The sequence below is a fragment of the Mauremys mutica genome, chromosome 1 (assembly GCF_020497125.1).
Source record: "Mauremys mutica isolate MM-2020 ecotype Southern chromosome 1, ASM2049712v1, whole genome shotgun sequence".
In the NCBI taxonomy this organism is placed as follows: Eukaryota; Metazoa; Chordata; order Testudines; family Geoemydidae; genus Mauremys; species Mauremys mutica.
Genome location: NC_059072.1, coordinates 88,121,142 through 88,140,100, shown reverse-complemented (window position 1 = coordinate 88,140,100; position 18,959 = coordinate 88,121,142). Strand labels below are relative to the sequence as shown.

Genomic DNA, 18,959 nt, shown 5'->3' with positions numbered 1-18,959 from the left:
GCTCCCGAGCCGAGGCGGCCCAGCAGAGCCCAGCAGAGCCAGTGGAGGGAGAACCTCTCTCAGTACCAGCGCTCACACAGCGAACGGGAGGAGAGGTGGCGTGAGGAAGACAAGCAGGCAACTCAAATGCTGCTTGGACTAATGAGGGAGCAAATGGACACGCTCCGGCGCCTTGTGGATGTTCTGCAGGACCGCAGGCAGGAGGACAGAGCCCCCCTGCAGTGTATCTGCAACCACCCTCCCCCGCCACAAAGTCCCATACCCCCCTCACCCAAAATAACCAGAAGGAGGGGCGCCAGGGGCCATGAAAACTGTCATTCCACCCCAGCAGAGTGCTCAATTACCCAAAAGCTCTCATTCCCTAAATTTTGAGAAGTCCTTCCCTTCCTGACTCACCCAAGCCCCAATCCCAGTTTCATCCCCTAACTGTCTAGTTGATTATTAAACATACTTTGCTGTTCATTACTGTTTCTGTCATGTTTTTGTACAGAAGACTGTGTTTGAAGGGCGGGGGGGGAAGGGGGTTGGTAATTGCATAGGACAGTCACCTTTACCAGGGTACAGACACGGGGGCAGGATCAGCAGCAGGTCACACACACAGTACAGTCAGTAGGCACCCTGGTCGGTATGGGAGGTGGTTTCCATGTTCTGTGTGGGTGGGGGGTATGTGACTTTGTAGCGGGGGAGGGTGGTTACAGATCTTATGCAGCGGTCCTTGTCCTGGACCACAGAGCCATGCAGCAGGGGAATCTGTAACCGTCCTCCCCCGCCACAAGGTCACATAGCCCCCGCACACAGAGTCCCAAAAAGGAGGGATGGCAGGCTCCGTTGAAACAACCAGTCCGGCACTGCGGACCGCTCTAGGAGCAGGAGCTTGTCATTCCTCGAGTTTAGAAGCGGTCTTTACATCACTACACACCCTACTCAGCACAGTCTGCGTCCCAGTTTCAACTCTTTAACGCAAAGTCATTAATAAAGAAAATGTTGTTAAGTAACAATGAAACATGGATTTTATTTTTACACGTGTGTTGGAAGGGGGGAAACGGGGTGAATGGGGTATGTAACTGCAGAGGATAGTCAACAGTAACTGGGTAAAGAAACAGGGGCAGGTTCAGCTTCTCTGTAAAGAAACTGAATAGTCACAGGTCACGCTGCTCGCTGAGGAACCTAGCTTTCAAAGCCTCCTGGATGCACAGCGTTTCCCGCTGGGCTCTTCTAATCGCACGGCTGTCTGGCTGAGCGTAATCAGCAGCCAGGCGATTTGCCTCAACCTCTCATCCCGCCATAAAGGTCTCCCTCTTGCTCTCACAGAGATTGTGGAGCACACAGCAAGCTGCAATAACAATGGGGATATTGGTTTCACTGAGATCCGAGCGAGTCAGTAAGCTCCTCCATCTCCCCTTGAGACGTCCGAAAGCACACTCCACCACCATTCTGCACTTGCTCAGCTGGTAGTTGAAGAGTTCCTTGTCACTGTCCAAGGCGCCTGTATAGGGCTTCATGAGGCAGGGCATTAGCGGGTAGGCTGGGTCCCTGAGGATCACTGTAGGCATCTGCACATCCCCAACAGTTATTTTGTGGTCCGGGAAGAAACTACCTTCCTGCAGGCGTCTAAACAGACCTGAGTTCCTAAAAACACGCGCGTCATGAACATTGCCCGGCCACCCGACATTGATGTTGGTAAAGCATCCCCTATGGTCCACCAGTGCTTGCAGCACCATTGAAAAGTAGCCCTTTCTGTTAATATACTGGCTGGCCTAGTGGGCTGGTCCCAGGATAGGGATGTGAGTTCCATCTATAGCCCCACCGCAGTTTGGGAATCCCATCGCGGCGAAGCCATCTGTGACGACCTGGACGTTTCCCAGGGTCACTACCTTTGAGAGCAGGAGCTCAACGATTGCGTGGGCTACTTGCATCACAGCAACCCCCACGGTAGATTTGCCCACGCCAAAGTGGTTCGCTACTGACCGGTAGCTGTCTGGCGTTGAAAGTTTCCAGAGGGCTATGGCCACTCACTTCTGCACACTCAGGGCTGCTCGCATCCGGGTGTCCTTGCGCTTCAGGGCAGGGGACAACAAGTCACACAATTCAAGGAAAGTGCCCTTACGCATGCGAAAGTTTCGCAGCCACTGTGATTCATCCCAGACCTGCAGCACTATGCAGTCCCACCAGTCCGTGCTTGTTTCCCGGGCCCAGAATCGCCATTCCAGAGCATGAACATGACCCATTGCCACCATGATCTCCACGGCGCGGGATCCCATGCTTTCTGAGAGGTCTGTGCCACTCTGACACTTCATGTCCTCACCGTGCTGCCGAAGCCTCCTCGCCCGATTTCTCAGCAGCTGACTGTGGAAGAGGTGGACGATAAGGTGCGAGGAGTTGACAACGGCCATAAGTGCAGCGATGATTGCAGCGGGCTCCATGCTCGCAGTGCTGTGACGTCCGCGCTGTCACTCACCAGAAAAGTGCGCGAACTGATTGCCCGCCGACGGGAGTGACGGTTGAATGACGACAGTTACCCAAGACCACCCTCGACACATTTTTTCCCCCAGCAGGCATTGGGGGCTCTACCCAGAATTCCAATGGGCAGCGGGGACTGCGGGAACTGTGGGATAGCTGCCCACAGTGCACCGCTTCCAATGTCGACGCTTGCCCCATTAGTGTGGACTCACAAAGTCGAATTAGCGTCCTTAGTGTGGATACACAAATTTGACTTTGTAAGGTCGATTCCACAAATTCGAGTTAAGTTGAATCGAACTACTCTTGTAGTGTAGACATACCCTAATTGGTGTACTCAGACCTCATGTTCATTAGGGGATGGCAGTGAATCTGTATTCGAATGGGAATTAGGAAATGAATGGATAATGGTGAAGGGACATTGCCATAACACCCGATTTGAGGGATGGGAAGTATCTAGATGAAAATTTCCTGAAGAACATCAATGTGCTTTAAGATGCCATACTTCATATATAGGGAGTATACAACATATAGAAGGTAAAACATGGGTTAATAATAACCAAAGTGACCCAGGAACATCATAATTTAACCAATTGTTCCCCTGAATGTATGGAATGGTTAATTCCAGACCGTGATCATGGACGCAGATACATATACAATGGGTCCAGATTCAAAGTTTTTATAAACTTATTCCTTGAAGATTGTATGATTAACACTCATTACCCTAACTGTTCTAAATGGATTGCACAATATAAAATATATTGAGTCTGGGATGTTGAAAGAAGAGGACTGTATAGCTCTTAATGTATAATTCTTTAATGTCTAGCATAGGAGTGATGTGCTTAATGTAACCTTTTACTGCTTGTGTAATTCCTTCTCAAATAAATTGCAGTGTATGCAAGTTAATTACTGTGGACCTTTTTAACTGGTATGACAGTAATCTACTCCGCTGGGAGCTATTGAAGATCCATCCAGGGGTAGTAGCCCCAAGGGCCCAACATTTGGTAACAGAGGATGGTTACGAAGAGGAATGGTCAAAAGAGATACCATGTGGGAAAACACTAAACACTGGAATGGGATTGGGAAACACATGGAGCCTCTCTACCCTAAGGGAAAAGAATGAGAGAGACTTTAAAGCAGCTAATGGAGTCAACACATACTGGGGAACAAGGGGAAATAATGGATCAAGAGATGGGATATTCTGTGATGGAATTGAGTGAATTGTTGGGGGAAAGTGTTTTGGATATTGTTAAACAAATAAGGGATATTCACTCAGGATTATCCTGGGGAGAAGTTTGTATGGAAGCCCAGGGAATCTTGGGAGAACAATGGAAAGATATCTTGGAACAGAGCCAAAAAGGAACTTGGCCCCAGAGTCTTAACTGGGCATTGAGTTACTATGCTTACATTAATCAATCGTTCCAAGATACCTGGAAGGTGCAAGTGCATACATGTATCATACGTCAGTGCACTCTTTTCCTTTCCGGTGTAGCCAATGGAAAGGCACAGGAAGTGTATCCGGTAATATATGCCAGCACCTGGGGAAATGAAACAGGGTACTATGAAATAGTACCCAAAGGGAATAGATTATGGTGGATACCTGGATTAGGATGGAAGCAAATACTAGGAGCCCAATGGGAATGGGGTACCTTGGTTAAAGAAGGAAATTGGAATTTGGAATGGAAAGGAAGTAATCTCACCATGAATTTACAGTGAAAAAATGGTTGGTGGGGATTATATGAAATAAACCAAGATATATGTTAGCATCAAAAGGAAAAGGGTAATGTAACAATAAACAACCAAACTTGGTTTATGGACCAAGAGATGTGGTGTACTTGTGGAGACATAACTCATTTCCAATACGAACAATATCAATGGCACCCTCAAATGACTAAAACCTTTATGACTCACCCTAGATTAACATTGCCAAATTTGAGGGAAATCGAGTGGAATGATACAGATTGGGATATGGCGATACAAACTAATCAAGGCACACTAGGCCAAATAGAACGGTCAAGTAAATTGATAATATCTGTAAAAGGTATGCTTGCACGAAAGTATAAAATTGTTGAAAAAGCTGTAGAGAAAATAAGATCCAAAATGTGTGCTTGGTATGATGTTGTATGTTAAGTAACAAGATGAAATGGAGTTGAATGGGCAATATCACAGCCTCCTCCTGAACTATGGCGGAGACTTGGACACTGTCCATGGTGGAGGCAGTATACCTAAAATTCCTCTTTTCTGGACAGGGCATCTGCTACCCAGTTCTCCTTTCCTTTAACATGCATAATCTCCATGTCAAATTCCTGCAGGACCAGGCTCCAGCGTAGCAGTTTGGAGTTTGTGCCCTTAGTCCAGTGAACCCATACCAAAGGTGAATGGTCAGTTAGAATCCTGAACCTCCTATTGAAGAGGTAAGCGCTTAGTTGTTTGACAGCCCACACAATGGCATAGCCCTCCTTCTCTATGACAGAGTAATTCTGTTCAGCAGGGGACAACTTTTTGCTTTGGAACGCAATGGGATGCTTCTTGCTGTCTTCCCTTGGCTGCATCAGCACAGCACCCAACCCTGTGTCTGATGCATCAGTACACAATTCAAAAGGCTTATCAAAGTCAGGGCTGGCCAGCACAGGCTCCGCAGACAAGAATGCTGTTAGGATATAGATATTCAGGCCTGTCTGCAAAGGCCTATACTTTAAGAATTTAGGTGTATTCTTATCACTTAGCTAGTTATAGAGATATAAAAGAAAGAATAAAAAATCACTGTCTGTCTGTGTAATGGCCTTCTCTTACTGTGACAGTCTGAGGCCCTGTTTAGTCATATTGAAATAAGACAATCTGGGGCTGTTAGAAAGGTGATCCGATCTATCACCTCCAGAGAAAAGGAAGAGCCTAAAAGATGTAAAAGGAAACTTAGTTTGATAGCATGCTGTCTGGTAAGAACTCACTTATCAATAGACACAGCTGGAAAACCCTTGTCTGTATAGATGTAGTTGTAAAATCCTCACTTCTGTATTGTTTTGTATGTTTATTTGTATGGTCTCTGTCTGGTTCTGTGATTGCTTCTGTCTGCTGTATAATTAATTTTGCTAGGGCATACATAATTAATCAATTAAGGTGGTGGGATATAATTGGTTAAATAACCATGTTACAATATGTTAGGACTGGTTAGTTAAATTTCAGTAAAATGATTGATTAAGGTATAGCTAAGCAGAACTCAAGTTTTACTATATAGTCTGCAGTGAATCAGGAAGTGGAGGGGGGGAATGGGAACAAGGACTGGGGATGGGGGAATTGGGATCATGTTTTGCTAAAGGGGGAAATGGGAACAGGGGATGGGAACAGGGACACAGGCAAGGCTCTGTGGTGTCAGAGCTGGGAAGGGGGACACTAAGGAAGGAAACTGGAATCATGCTTGCTGGAAGTTCACCCCAATAAACATTGAATTGTTTGCGCCTTTGGACTTCGGGTATTGTTGCTCTTTGTTCATGCAAGAAGGACCAGGGAAGTGAGAGGGTGAAGGAATAAGCCCCCTAACAAGTGCTTTTACCTTGTTGATGCCTTTCTGGGACGCCTCTCACCAAATTATCTTATTAGGTTGATGCTTTTTACATAGGTCTGTGATTGGGGATACAATGTCACTGAACCCCTCCACAAACCTCCCGTAATAGTTTGCCAAGCCTACGAAGGATTGGACTTGCCTTTTACTTTGGGGTATGGGCCATTTTACGACGGCTTCCACCTTAAGAGGGTCAGGGGATATTTTGCCCCACCCCCACCCAGTGCCCCAGATAAGGGACTTTAGCTGCCCCTATCTTGCACTTAGAGGGTTTCATGGTTAGTCCAGCTTCTGTGAGCTCTGATAGCACAACTTCCAGGTGCTCCTTGTGGTCACCCCAGGTGTTGCTGAATACAGCAATGTCATCTATGTATGCCTAGCATAATTCTGCAAACCATTTAACACTCTGTTAACCAGCCTCTGGGAGGTTGCACCAGCATTTACCAGACCAAAAGGTAACACCGTAAATTCATAGAGCCCTATGTCAATGATAAAAGCTGATCTTTGCTGTGCCTCCCCCTCCAAAGGGATCTGCCAGTAACCTTTGGTTAGATCAAAGGTACTAAGATGCTTGGCTGGCTCAGCACATCCAGCATGTCATTAATATTAATTCTTGGCATGAGGGAGGCATCTGTTACAGGGACAGCATTAAGTTTTCTAGAGTCTACACAAAATCGAACGGTGCCATCCCTTTTGGGGACCAAGACCACAGGGGAAGCCCACACACTGTCAGATTCCTTAATCAGTCCCAGGTCTAACATGCTTTGTATCTCAGCCTGAATTTGCTCCTTCACCTTGCGGGTGGCCCTGTGAGGCCTGGAAGCGTGTGTGTGTGTGTGGGGGGGGGGGGGGGAAATGAGCCCCTTTTGTGAGGATTCTATGGGACAAAAACTGTGTCCTCCCAGTTTTTTTGGAAAATACCTCACTGTATCTTTGCAGCATTGACAACACTTCCCCCTTTTCGACTGGTGTCAGCTGACTACAGATTTCCATACTTTCCAGAGTTGACCCATCTTGGCAATAAGCCATCAGATCAGTGAGTGGGCGAGCCTCAGTTTCCCTTTCAACACAACAAATCTCTCATTGCATTTACATAAGCCACATTACTCAATCCAGATCCCCTCTTAAGACTCCTGAATTTAACCCTGTAGGTTTCAGGTGTAATCTGAAACTGTTTCAAAACCAGTTCCTTAAATTTACCATAGTTTGAAGCATCATCAATAGGCATCTTGTTGAATATGTCCAGAGCTCTTCCAGTCAATTTTGCCATTAACTTAGTCATTTTTTGATCGTCAGGAATTGCATGAAGGGTGCACAGTCTCTCAAAGGTGATGAAATATTCAGCAATATCACTGGATTCATCATATTGTGGACATAGTCATTCCCATTTGTGGATTTTTGGGGAAGTGGAGTCAGCTGCTGAAGAGTTTTGTTTCTTCCACTCCATAACAGTCAATTCATGCTTCTGGGCCTCAATCTGAGCCTGTATTTCTCTGTCTTTTAACTCCAGGGCTAGCCGCCTCTCTCTTTCCTTCTCCTGCTGAGCATCTTGCTATGCTAGCCTCTGGGCTTCAATCTCTTTGTCTTTTAACTCCAGGGCTAACCTCTGGGTTTCCATGGCTCTTTTGTGAGCGGCTGCCTCTGCCTCCATAGCCCTTCTGTGTGCAGTCTCCTCCCTGGCTGTCTCTGCTTCTTTGAGCCTCAATTGAAACTCACGGTCCTTTGCCTTCTCTTCTGCTTCCAGTCTGGCCAGCTCTAGTTTTGTAGCTGCCTCACTGGTAGTCATTTTCCTACGTTCTTGTGCTTATTTCCTCACCCGAAATAAACAAACAGAAAATAACAAACCAGTAACCACTTTCTCTGTTCTCCAGTCATCACACTCAAAACTCACTTAAAATCACTACCAGTATCTCAAAGCAATCAGCTGTGCACAGATCCTGCTCGATTACGCCACTGTGACAGGGTGGGTTCACAGAGACCCTCTTGGGACTGCCACCTGATGTGCTGAGACTACCTCTGAGCCCGTTTTCCCTGGCAGCTTAGGACTTCAGTATCCTGTCTTGTTGAGCCAGACATGCTAGCCTGCTACAAACACAGACCCAGGTCTGAACCACGTCCCACAAAGCTGCAGACTTAACTGAAAATGGCTTAGAAAGTGCTCCTGTCTCTAGCACCCAGATACCCAGCTCCCAATGGGATCCAAACCCCAAATAAATCCATTTTACTCTGTATAAAGCTTATACAGGGTAAACTCATAAATTGTTCACCCGCTATAACACTGATAGAGAGATATGCACAGCTTTTGCTCCCCCAGATATTAATTACGTGCTCTGGGTTAATTAATAAGCAAAAGGTGATTTTATTAAATATAAAAAGTAGGATTTAAGTGGTTCCAAGTAATATGAGAGAGACCAAAGTAATTTACCAAGCAAAACAAAACAAAAACATGCAAGTCTAAGCCTAATACAGTAGGAAACTAAATGCAGGTAAATCTCACCCTCAGAGATATTCCAATAAGCTTCTTTTACAGACTAGACTCCTTCCTAATCTGGGTCCAGCAATCACTCACACCCCTGTAGTTACTGTCCTTTGTTCCAATTTCTTTCAGGCATCTTTTTGGGGTGGAGAGGCAATGTTTTGAGCCAGCTGAAGACAAAATGGAGGGGCTTCCAGGGCCTTATATAGTCTCTCTCTTGTGGGTGGAAACCCCTTTGTTCTCCTGTGTAAAATTCACTCAAGATGGAGTTTGCAGTCATCTGGGCAAGTCACATGTCTATGAATGATTCAGCTTTTGCAGGCTGACACCATTGTTTACATGTTAGTTTGAACGTTCCCAGGAAAGCTCAGATGTGGATTGGCATCTCCCCAAGTCCATTGTCAGTTAAGTGTTTCTTGATTGGGCACTTACTGAGAATAGTCCTTTCTCAAGAAGCTGACCAAATGCAACACTGAGGCTACTTAGAATCAAACAAGGACATAGCCAATATTCATAACTTCGAATACAAAAATTATACACACATATAGACAGCATAATAACAATCAGCAAACTACAATCTTCCCATAGACACCCCAATTGGCCTCCTCTGTACAAGACCTGGTGCAACCATAGGACCCTGGTTGCAACAATGATCTATACGGTCACAGTTCATGTCAATAATGTCACAAGGTTATATTGCAAGGATTTTGCCTACCTGACTCCAAAGAGGACTTGAAGGAGGGTACAAATTCCTGAGACAAAGAAGATGGTGCTGATCAGGTGACCCTGGGTCAGGGGGTCGTGCTGCAGGCAAAGCTCTTTGGACAGGATCAGAGGGATGGCTACAAGACCACCCAGAGCTGTCAGGTAGTGCTAAGAACCACAGAGAAAAGACTGTCATGAAACAGGCCCTGGTACCTGCCCAGTATAACTATTCTACTGTTGAGGGAAGGCGAAATGCCACTTGTAGATCTGGACTCAAATGACACCAATAACACTAATTCCTGATAACCTTAATTTTTTCCTACAAGTTTTATTTTCTGGTGGGGCCTGTTCTAAAGTGTCTGTCAGAGCTTTAACAACCCATCCCAACCTTATCCATTTTTCTCACCTTACCACCACTTGGCACTCTGAAGAAACAACAGAACCTAGTTCCCAAGGGGCTGTCCGATGGGAATAGCACATTTCCAGGGCCTGGAGAAAGCTGTTTTGAGGGCTCTCTACCAGGAAAGGGGGCAGGTAACTGGAGGGAAGTATCAGGTTAGATTTATGCCAAATGTGTGTTTCAAGACACTCTGCTTTGCTCTAGGGCATCAACTCCCTCAGCCTGCAGTGTCCCTAATGCCACTTCTCATGTTCCCGTAGGCCACAAGTACTGGGGAGAATCAGCAAAGTGGGCGCAAAATGCTACCAAATTAGAACTGGCCACTCATTTACCCTGGTGGCAGCGTTTTATACTCTGTTCGCATAAGTGTAAATAGCTACAGAAGATGCAAAGAAGTGGAAAAATCAGGCCCCACCTTTTTAATAAACCCAGTATACATATGTGTGTAAAGACCTTTAATTAGTCATCCACACGAAAAGAATCTTTAAAATTCAATTTTCTTTTCACTGTTAATGCTGATCGTGCAGTTCGCTCAGCTTGGGCAATGAAAATAGAGCTTTTGTTCCTTGTCAACATCACTTTCTGCTTCCCATGCACTAGTATGGTGTTGCAACATCTGGGGTGCTAACACTGCAGGAAATGTTTACGTTTCCCCAAAATAACTGTTGCTTTCATTAGAATCTTTTTAATTAAGAACAAATTATGGAAATATTTCCAGTGATCTTGGGTTTCATAAAACCTTATTTTTACAGAGCCCAAAGTTTGAGTCTAAACTAAACTAATAAGATCACTTTAAGAAACGAACAAAGCACAAACTAAGTGTCCAAACAAAGTCAGCATCACTATCTTAGCTTAATCACTGGTAAGCATCTTACCATATAGATATTCTACTGCATTGGTCTGCACTGTATCACCCAAGTTGGGTGTATTTCTCTCGTACAGTCCTATAAACTAAAAGAAGCTGCACAGTTTCTTTTTTGTGCTACTTCTGCTTAGCTTTTATTGTAGTGGAGTCACAGAGGGCCTGGAGCCTTTAGATATTTTCCATAACTCTGTCACAATGGGCTGTCTGTCACTGTTTGTCCACAGAGCGCAAGCTCGCTGGCTCTGGGACTGCATCTGCTGGTTTGTATTGCAGTGAGCTCAGTGTAAATAAATATCAAACAAAAACAATCTGATCCCATGCACTTAACAGGGATGACTTGACATCACCAACAGCCAATCAGATGGTTTCAGGCATGGCCAGTAAATATGAGCCATTTCCTAATTCACATTTTACTTGTTAAGCGGGGCTATGAACAAGCCAATAAACCTCCGCCCACCCCATTCCACCATGTTCTTGCTAGTCTCACCTGAATCCCTAGCAGGATGCAGAGGTACCATGGTGGAATGTCGGTGACAGAGTACACTAGTGTACTGCAGTTCTTGCCCTGGTCTTTCTTCTTTTCCTTTAGGCCCTCAGCATCAGGTTCAGACAAGGCACTGTACTGGTCTCCATCTTCAACCTGTAGGGATCAGGACAGAACATTCCTCAGTTAGACCCTCATTCAGAGAGGTATTCATCACCTGCGACTCTCATTGACTTCAGTGGGATCTGTGGATGTCTCTCAGGTTCTTGTCAATATGTGGGAAAGGGGGTAATTTAATTCACACTAACTCCAACCTGGCTGGGATGGGAACAAGAAGTGTATTTAAAAAGTGTGTGTGTGTGTGTGTGTGTGTGTGTGTGTGTGTGTGTGTGTGTGTGTGTGTGTGTGTGTGTGTGAGAGAGAGAGAGAGAGAGAGAGAGAGGATCCAATGAAACTCTTGTCATTTTGGGAGGCGCAGTGCTCTTGGTTACCCGCCCCCCCGTCCATTTCTACCTTTTATCCTTCCCCTTCTTACCAGGCCGCACTGTGCGCTGACCCACCTTTGTAGCTGAGAAAAGCCGCATGTGCTGCCCATCCCACTCCTGTGTTGGGCTATGGCGGTGGTTTTGTACCACTACAAGGCACGTTCTTCCTCCTTCCCACTCCCTCTCCATGACCAAACATGCTATATGCACAGACAACCCAGTGCCCACCAACCCGGAACTCTGCTCAACCAAGAAACAAGAGACCCAGTGAGGTGCTGTTAAAGTTGCACTGCCTAACTGAAGGGAGGCTGGGGGCCACTGCCCTGCCGTACCCCTAGGGCTAACCCCACCCTGACAAGAAAGAAAGGCTCCCTCATGGAACATCCCTGGACAGAAGTGGGTGTGCAGAGCAGCTCACCTTCCCTTTCAGCCAGACCTCAGCATGCACAGACTCTGGGGTGCAGTAGGGGAGTAGAGTATCTTGCACCCACGTGAGCAGCTTTCACAGTGGGAGCTGGGACTTTGGGGAGAGGAGGAGCAGCAATGGCTGGGCAGGGCCTGGAGTGGGTCTCTATGATCACAGGCATGAGGGAGCTGGGTAGGTGTGTCTGAAACAGCCCCCCGAGAATGAGAAAGAGTCTCCCCCTGAAGGAAGCAAGGCAAATGATACTGTAGAGTGAAGAAACAGGAGCAGAAAATAAACACAACTTTTCAAGTCAAAATAAAAAAGACAAATGATGCACATATATCAAATATGTAGGTGTGACATGGCATTATTTGCACCAAATGTCCAGATATCTGGACCTTCATCCTCAATAGACAAGCTAGTCTACAGTAAGCGCAAAGGCCTAAAACATATTGGCTAATGCATTTTAAAACACTATCTCTTGTCCTTATGTAGACAGGCTGGGAGCATTAAAAACAGCTGTATCCAGACAAAAGCAAGCTCACTTTCTGGAGCTCTTGTTCAGAAAAGAAGCTTATAGCAAAGTAACTAGTACAGTACATGTACCATTGCCAGTTCCACATGAATGCCTGATCCTGCCTGGGAATCTTGGGAAGGAGAGAGCCCGAGGCCCTGCTGAATGGAATCGACCTCTCGTTTTGGGAGAAGCGGGAACAAGCAGAAGTCTCTGTGGCAGGACAAGCCCTTGCCTCTTCTGCAGCAGTGGGTCTGAGCAGGACAACTCTTGGATTCTGTCTTGTTGCCTGTGGCAAAAGATTCATTACCTATCTGTTACAATTATTAGCCTTGATCCTGCAAGCTCAGATATTCAGGTCGACCCCCATGAAAGCTGAACTGCTTGAAACACAAAGAACCCAGGTGATCAATCTTTAGGGAAATTAAAAGCCTGAAATGAGCTGTGGCTGAAAGCATTTTAATAATAAAAAGAATAACCCTTTGTATTTCTACAGCACCTTCCACGTGAGGATCTCAAAGCCCCTTACCAGTGTTAACCCATTTACCCTCATAGCCTTCCTGGAAGGGAGCTAAGTTTTATTTTTCCTGCTTTCCAGATGGGGAAACTGAGGCACGGAGCAGTAACTGATTTGCCCAAGGTCAAACAGAACAGTCTGTGGCAGAGTACAATATCCAGATACCTAATTCTTAAACCCTCCCTCAGGAGATGAACAACTCTTCTTGATTTTAATGGAAGTTACTTGTATCCTGAAGGAGAGAACAAAGTTCCCCATCGCCTTAGTTCCCAGTCCTGTGGTTTATCCACAAGACCATCCCTTCTCCTCCTCCTCCTTCTTCTAATATGTTTTCCAGTATTTCCAGCACAGTTACACACCTGCTAGTCACACCACATATAATTCACTTGTGAATTTGCTCCTGTACTGGAAATCTGCAGAGCACTGTGCCTAGTTCACCCCAAATTCTCTCCATCAACTTCTCTGTCAATTTACCTCTTTTGAAATAGACCCATTTAAAAAACAAAAAGAAAGAAAAACAAATCCTTCACCAGTTTTAATTTTCCCTGCCCTTGTCATCACATAAAATCTCCAACCCAGGGACACAGTAACAGGCAGAAGGTTTAATCCCTTCTGAAACAGATACGTAGACTATAGTAGAATCAGGGTCAGTTCATCTCCTCTCATCTTTTCTCTCTTATTTATAGAATACAAGAAAGGAACTCCAAAGAAGCAAAACAGCCTTTAAATTACTATTGTACAAGCAACAGGATGTAGTGAAGAAGATACCAGACCATGTCAGCCTCATCTTTACAAAGGACCCTAGAAAGACTGTTCAATCTGTCTTTCTTCCCTCCCCCTTTCATTCACTCTAACACACCCCTTCTGTCTCGCTCGCTCTCTCTTTCTGCTGCTTCTCTTTCCCCTTTCCTCCCTTGCTCCTGTTAGTTTTCCTTCTCAGAACTCATACAAACTGTATGCAAGCTATACTTTCCTTAAAGCAATAAACTCACCATAAAACTGGGGTTCTCCAGCCCATTGACATCTTTGACTGCTGAGTGTGTCATTCCTTCCAATTTTCTTCAGTGTCTCACTTTAAAAAAGAAAGAATAGAGGAAGGGAATCTTCAAAAATCACTTCATGCTCCAATAAATAAAATCCTGAACAAACAACTATTCAGCAGCACAGGAAGCCTGATTTCCAGGAGCCCAAACTCAGTCCCAGCCGTTCATGTAAGAAGAATTATAAAGGAATTTTCTTTTTTTTTGGTCCTGTGTAAATCATTCACTATCTCTGTTGATTAGAAAATCAGTGCTCAGAGCATGCTGATAGGCTGCTCTTCCCTGGATAGATTGCATCAGTAAAAGAAGACAGAAAATCCTTCCTTGCTCGGTAAGGGATTGCAGTCAAACGAAACATTTCCTTGTTGGCTACACTGTTGATTCAACTCAGATTAACATCTTCCACCTGGGTTGGGTCCTCTAAAAAAGCTTTCATTGTTCTTTAATAAACTCAGTTCACAGACAGCTTCCCTTACTCTGCATGATGAACAGGGTGGAATGCATTATTGTATTTTTCGACTCAGGTACAACCCATTCATCCTGTATGTGAACCTTCTTGCAAAATGAAGAGAATGAAGAACATAGATAAACTGGATCCTATGTCAGACCACAACCAATACCTGAGACTTCAGAGGAAGATGGAAGAAACCCATAATGCACTTGCTCAATGGTGCAACTCTTTACACGGATGTGGGCTCCTGACCACTGACATAGTTGATGACTTGAAGCATGAGATTTATTTACCCTCTTCCTAATAAGTGCAGCTGATACATATTATTGTTCATAAATTCATTCAGCCCCTTTAAAAGTCAATATTTAACTCACTGGCTTCCTAAGGCTGTGAACTACATAGATTGACTGTCCCCTGTATGAAGCAGCACTCCACCTAAATATACTGATCACTAATTTGGAATGTCTCTTTGCTTTCATATTATGAAATAGCATTTAAAAACAGTAGTTTTGTCTGACATTGACTATATACCGTTCATAATCATAAATGTTCAATCGTGTCTCCTGTAACTTGTCTCCTTCTCAGGTTAAATAATCCTTATGGCAACATTTTCAAAATTACCCACTGATTTTGGGTGCCCAACCTGAAACACCCTTGGTCTGAATTCCAAAACTGCTGAGTATCTGCACCATCTCTTCAATTGGCTTCAGATAAGAGCTGTGGCTACTCAGGACTTCTGAAAATCCAGGCCTCCAAACCCTTGAGGTACCTGAAATCAGGGAACACTTGCAATCTTATCAGATGAGACTCTCCTCATAGCTCTAACCACATGTATTGCCCGTTTCTAGATCTTTGCAGTTTGCAGTTACAGCTACACCTATCTTCATTTGAGGTGACCAAAACTGGATATGACCCCCCAGGTCAGCTCCATTTCCTTGTGCATCAACTCTGAGATCCTCAGAGGTACCTAAGCAGCTTTGAGAATCAGAGCCCAAATAACCACTCTTTAAACATGCAAATCCCTCAAAACACCTCCTCCATGAAGCCAATCAATGCTAAACCACCATAAAAAGAGCAACATGCATATGGCAGTGGTGGGAGCATGGAAACTACACTGATTTTGAGAATGGACCATTTCCTGCCTATCCAGTGCACTGCGTGTCTAAACCACGTTGCCTACTTCTTATTTCACACAACATTAGGTACAATAATAGTGCTTAATAAATAATACCCGGGAGGTTGTATCATTGTTAAATTATAAGACTATGATTAATACTTTTCCTTTTTTTTAAAGGCATCCACCCTTCCCTATGTGCTCTTTCATATGTTGTCACACCCTCAGCAGATGCCCTTGTCTTCCTTCTACGTTGACTCCCTAATATTAACCTCTTTCCATTCAAAGAAGCATCCATTTGCTGGGATTCAATGTTTCCTACCTCTTCATATTTTTTTCAGTCCTTCTCAAGATTTTGCTCCTTCTGTGATTATTTGACCTCCTTAACATTCTTTTATGGAGGCCCTCATCAAAATATCTTTGGCCTTACTCCAGCATTTAGCTAGTGATTATTTCAGAAAAACAAAGTCTTGTCACAACAATCTCTCCAGCTGACATTTGGACTCTGATTAGCCAACATTTCTTTTTTTTTTCCCCATCTGATAATATAGCCTGGCACATCCGCATGATACAAATGCATAACATCCCCAGCTCCGTTGCCAGGTCCTCTCGCTTAACTCTCCATACACTATTATTAAGCAAATTGCAGAGGTGGCGGGGGGGGAGAGAATTTTTTTTAAAACTTTTCTCATTAGTTAGCGTTAGCTAGAGAATATTTAAAACTGAACTGTTCCTGACCACTCCTCCTTGCTAAAGGCCCCAAGGGGTGTCCTGGCCAAACTCCACCCTGGATAATTACATACTGGTGAACTAAACGTCCCTGCAGTTTAGAATGGAGACAGCAGCTGTCTTCACTTCGGGTCTCAAAACAGTATCTGAGCGTGCTAGGCACCCTCCATGTTGTGTAGGAGCCAAGGGAGAAAAGATTTTGTCACCATGTCCTTCAGCAGAGAGCAGGAGATGTGTAAACTTTGTGATGTGCTTTGGGATCCTTGAAGAAAGTGAAGTTATCATCAATACAGCCATTCATGGTTCTCTAAGGGCACACTGTCAAGGCACAAATCTTGGTAAATTAAAAAAAAACGTCCTCCCAACATTTGACATGAATAGATATATATTCATAATTGTTTAAATTCAATAAAAACAGTTCCCAAACCACACACTTAAACCTCGCCCCTCATCATGGACAACCAAAAACCACAAGATTAGTGTGCTGGTCCCCTGGAACCAAGTGACTAATTATAAACCAACAGCAAAGTCGACGGGGCTAATATCAGGAACAAACGTTCCAAAAAAATAAAATGGTAAAACGTTCACCAAAATCCAAGCAGATGTGACAGCAGAGAGCTCTGTGCAGCTCCACACCAGGAGAGTCTAATGCCCCTTATGGGATATGTGCTCCTCAGTTGTGAAAATATTGAATTATAGGGTAGTCAGATATGAGAAATAAAAGTAATGTGGCTTGGAAGTAGAGCTAGTTGGAAAAATAGGCAACAGAAAATAGGAATAGTTTCATGGAAAATGTTTTCTATTTTCTCAGCAGCTCTGGTTGGTTTAGATGAGGAAAGAACTTTAAATATGCTTCCCACAGCTGAGCAATAGACCTGAGCAAATAATTACCAACAAATAATGTATGCAATAAATGTAACCCTGTTCTTTTACTTACAGAACTTCTGCAATCAGGATTCCCTCAGACATACTTGACGTTAGTAAATAATGTAGTATTTTTTTTAATTTTTAAACACTAATGCTTGTTCAAAAGTATATTCTAACAGAGCTGCATTGATCACTTGCGATAGATCAGAGAAGCCACATGGTATGTCCCCTGATTGGATAAGTGCACAAAGATTTGCAGTGTGTATATTTTTTCATTGATATTTTAATTTTTATTTCTGCAAATGCCCACATGTGAAGTTTTGAAATTAGCTCTCAGTAAACAGCAAAGCTTGACTGCCTGAATGATCACAGAAAGCAAACACAACAAGGAAGTGAGCCTGGCCAAAGCAAATCCAGTTAAATAGTCAAAGTTCAGAGCTTTTGTAATGTTTGCCCATTACTATCATTTTTCTGACAGTAACATGGTAGTAAGAGACAGTTCCTGTCCAAAGAGCTATAAATAGAAAAAACACTTATCCTCAGGTTCAGATGGGGGAAACTCAGTAACAGAGTGATTAGGGGCATGTCTACACTGGCAAAGGTACAGCACCGGCAGTTACAGTGCCACTCAGAAAGCGCTGAAGGAAAACCATTGTTGTGAGTTCACACTGACAGCTGCCTGCGCAATAGCGTGTTCACACTTGCAGCACTATTTGGAGCAGTGCATTCTGGGCAGCTATCCCACAGAGCACCTCTTTCTTTAGCCGCTAAGACTTGTGGGAAGGCAGAAGGGGTCGCACGGCATCCTGGGTCCTGTCCCAATGCCCCGTGATGAATTGCTATGTATCCCAGCAATCCCTGTGCTTCTGTTTGCATTTGGCACCATTTTTCAATGGTTTGTGTACTGCACGCCCTGCCCTGCCCTGCCTCTTTCTGGCTGCAGGAATGGATCCCGAGCTGTTGACCAGAATGTTGCTCACTCTGACCAACATGTCACGAGTGACAGTGGAGTTATTCCTTAAACTACAAAGGCAAGAGGCATGTGACATTGATCTCGCCAGGCATACTAGCTATAACATGAGAATGCTTGTGGCATTCGCGGAGGTGCTGACCACAGTGGAACGCTGCTTTTGGGCTTGGGAAACAAGCACTGAGTGGTGGGATCACATCGTGACGCATGTCTGGGATGACGAGCAGTGGCTGCAGAACTTTCAGATGAGGAAAGCCACATTCATGGGACTGCGTAATGAGCTCACCCCAGCCCTGCGATGCAAGGACAGGAGAATGAGAGCTGCCCTGTCGCTGGAGACGCACATGGTGACAGCACTGTGGAAGCTGGCTACTCCAGACTGCTACTGATCGGTTGCTAACCAGTTTGGAGTGGGAAAGTCGACTGTTGGACTCATGGTGATGGAAGTGTGCAGGGCCATTAATTGCATCCTGCTCTGAAAGACCATGACTCTGGGCAACAGAGACACCGACTCCGTGGGTGCTCCGGGGCTGGAGCACCCACGGGGAAAAAATAGTGGGTGCTCTGCACCCACCGGCAGCCAAGCTCCCCCCGCCCTCACCCTCTCCTCATCTCCTCCTTCCCCGAGCATGCTGCGTCTCCACTCCTCCCACTCCCTCCCAGCACTTCCTGCCCCATCCCCACTGCCTACCAGCTGTTTGGAGGCACTTAGGACTTTCTGGGAGGGACGGGGAGGAGCAGGGACAGGGAACACTCAGGGGAGGAGGCGGAGAAGACACAGGGAAGGGTTGGGGACTGGGGACTTGAGGTAAGGGGAGGAATGGGGGCAGGGCTGGGGTAGGAAAAGGCGGGGTGGGGTGGCAACTTTGGGGACGGGGTGGAATGGGAGTGGGGTGAGGGCGGGACAGGGATGGGAAAAG

The 18,959-nt window shown here is 45.1% G+C and overlaps 1 protein-coding gene across 1 annotated transcript in view; it reads right to left on the bottom strand.

The window, feature by feature from the left end:
• Positions 1-14,028, bottom strand: part of LOC123343831 (solute carrier family 23 member 1-like) — a 64,054-nt gene extending 50,026 nt beyond the window's left edge. The window contains exons 1-3 of the mRNA XM_044979267.1: positions 13,861-14,028; positions 10,950-11,102; positions 9,208-9,365 (exon numbers count right to left, since the gene is read on the bottom strand). Coding sequence (XP_044835202.1) covers positions 9,208-9,365; positions 10,950-11,102; positions 13,861-13,914 — 365 coding nt within the window. The 5' untranslated portion in view covers positions 13,915-14,028. The remainder of the gene's footprint in view (positions 1-9,207; positions 9,366-10,949; positions 11,103-13,860) is intronic.
• Between the last annotated feature and the right edge of the window lie 4,931 nt (positions 14,029-18,959).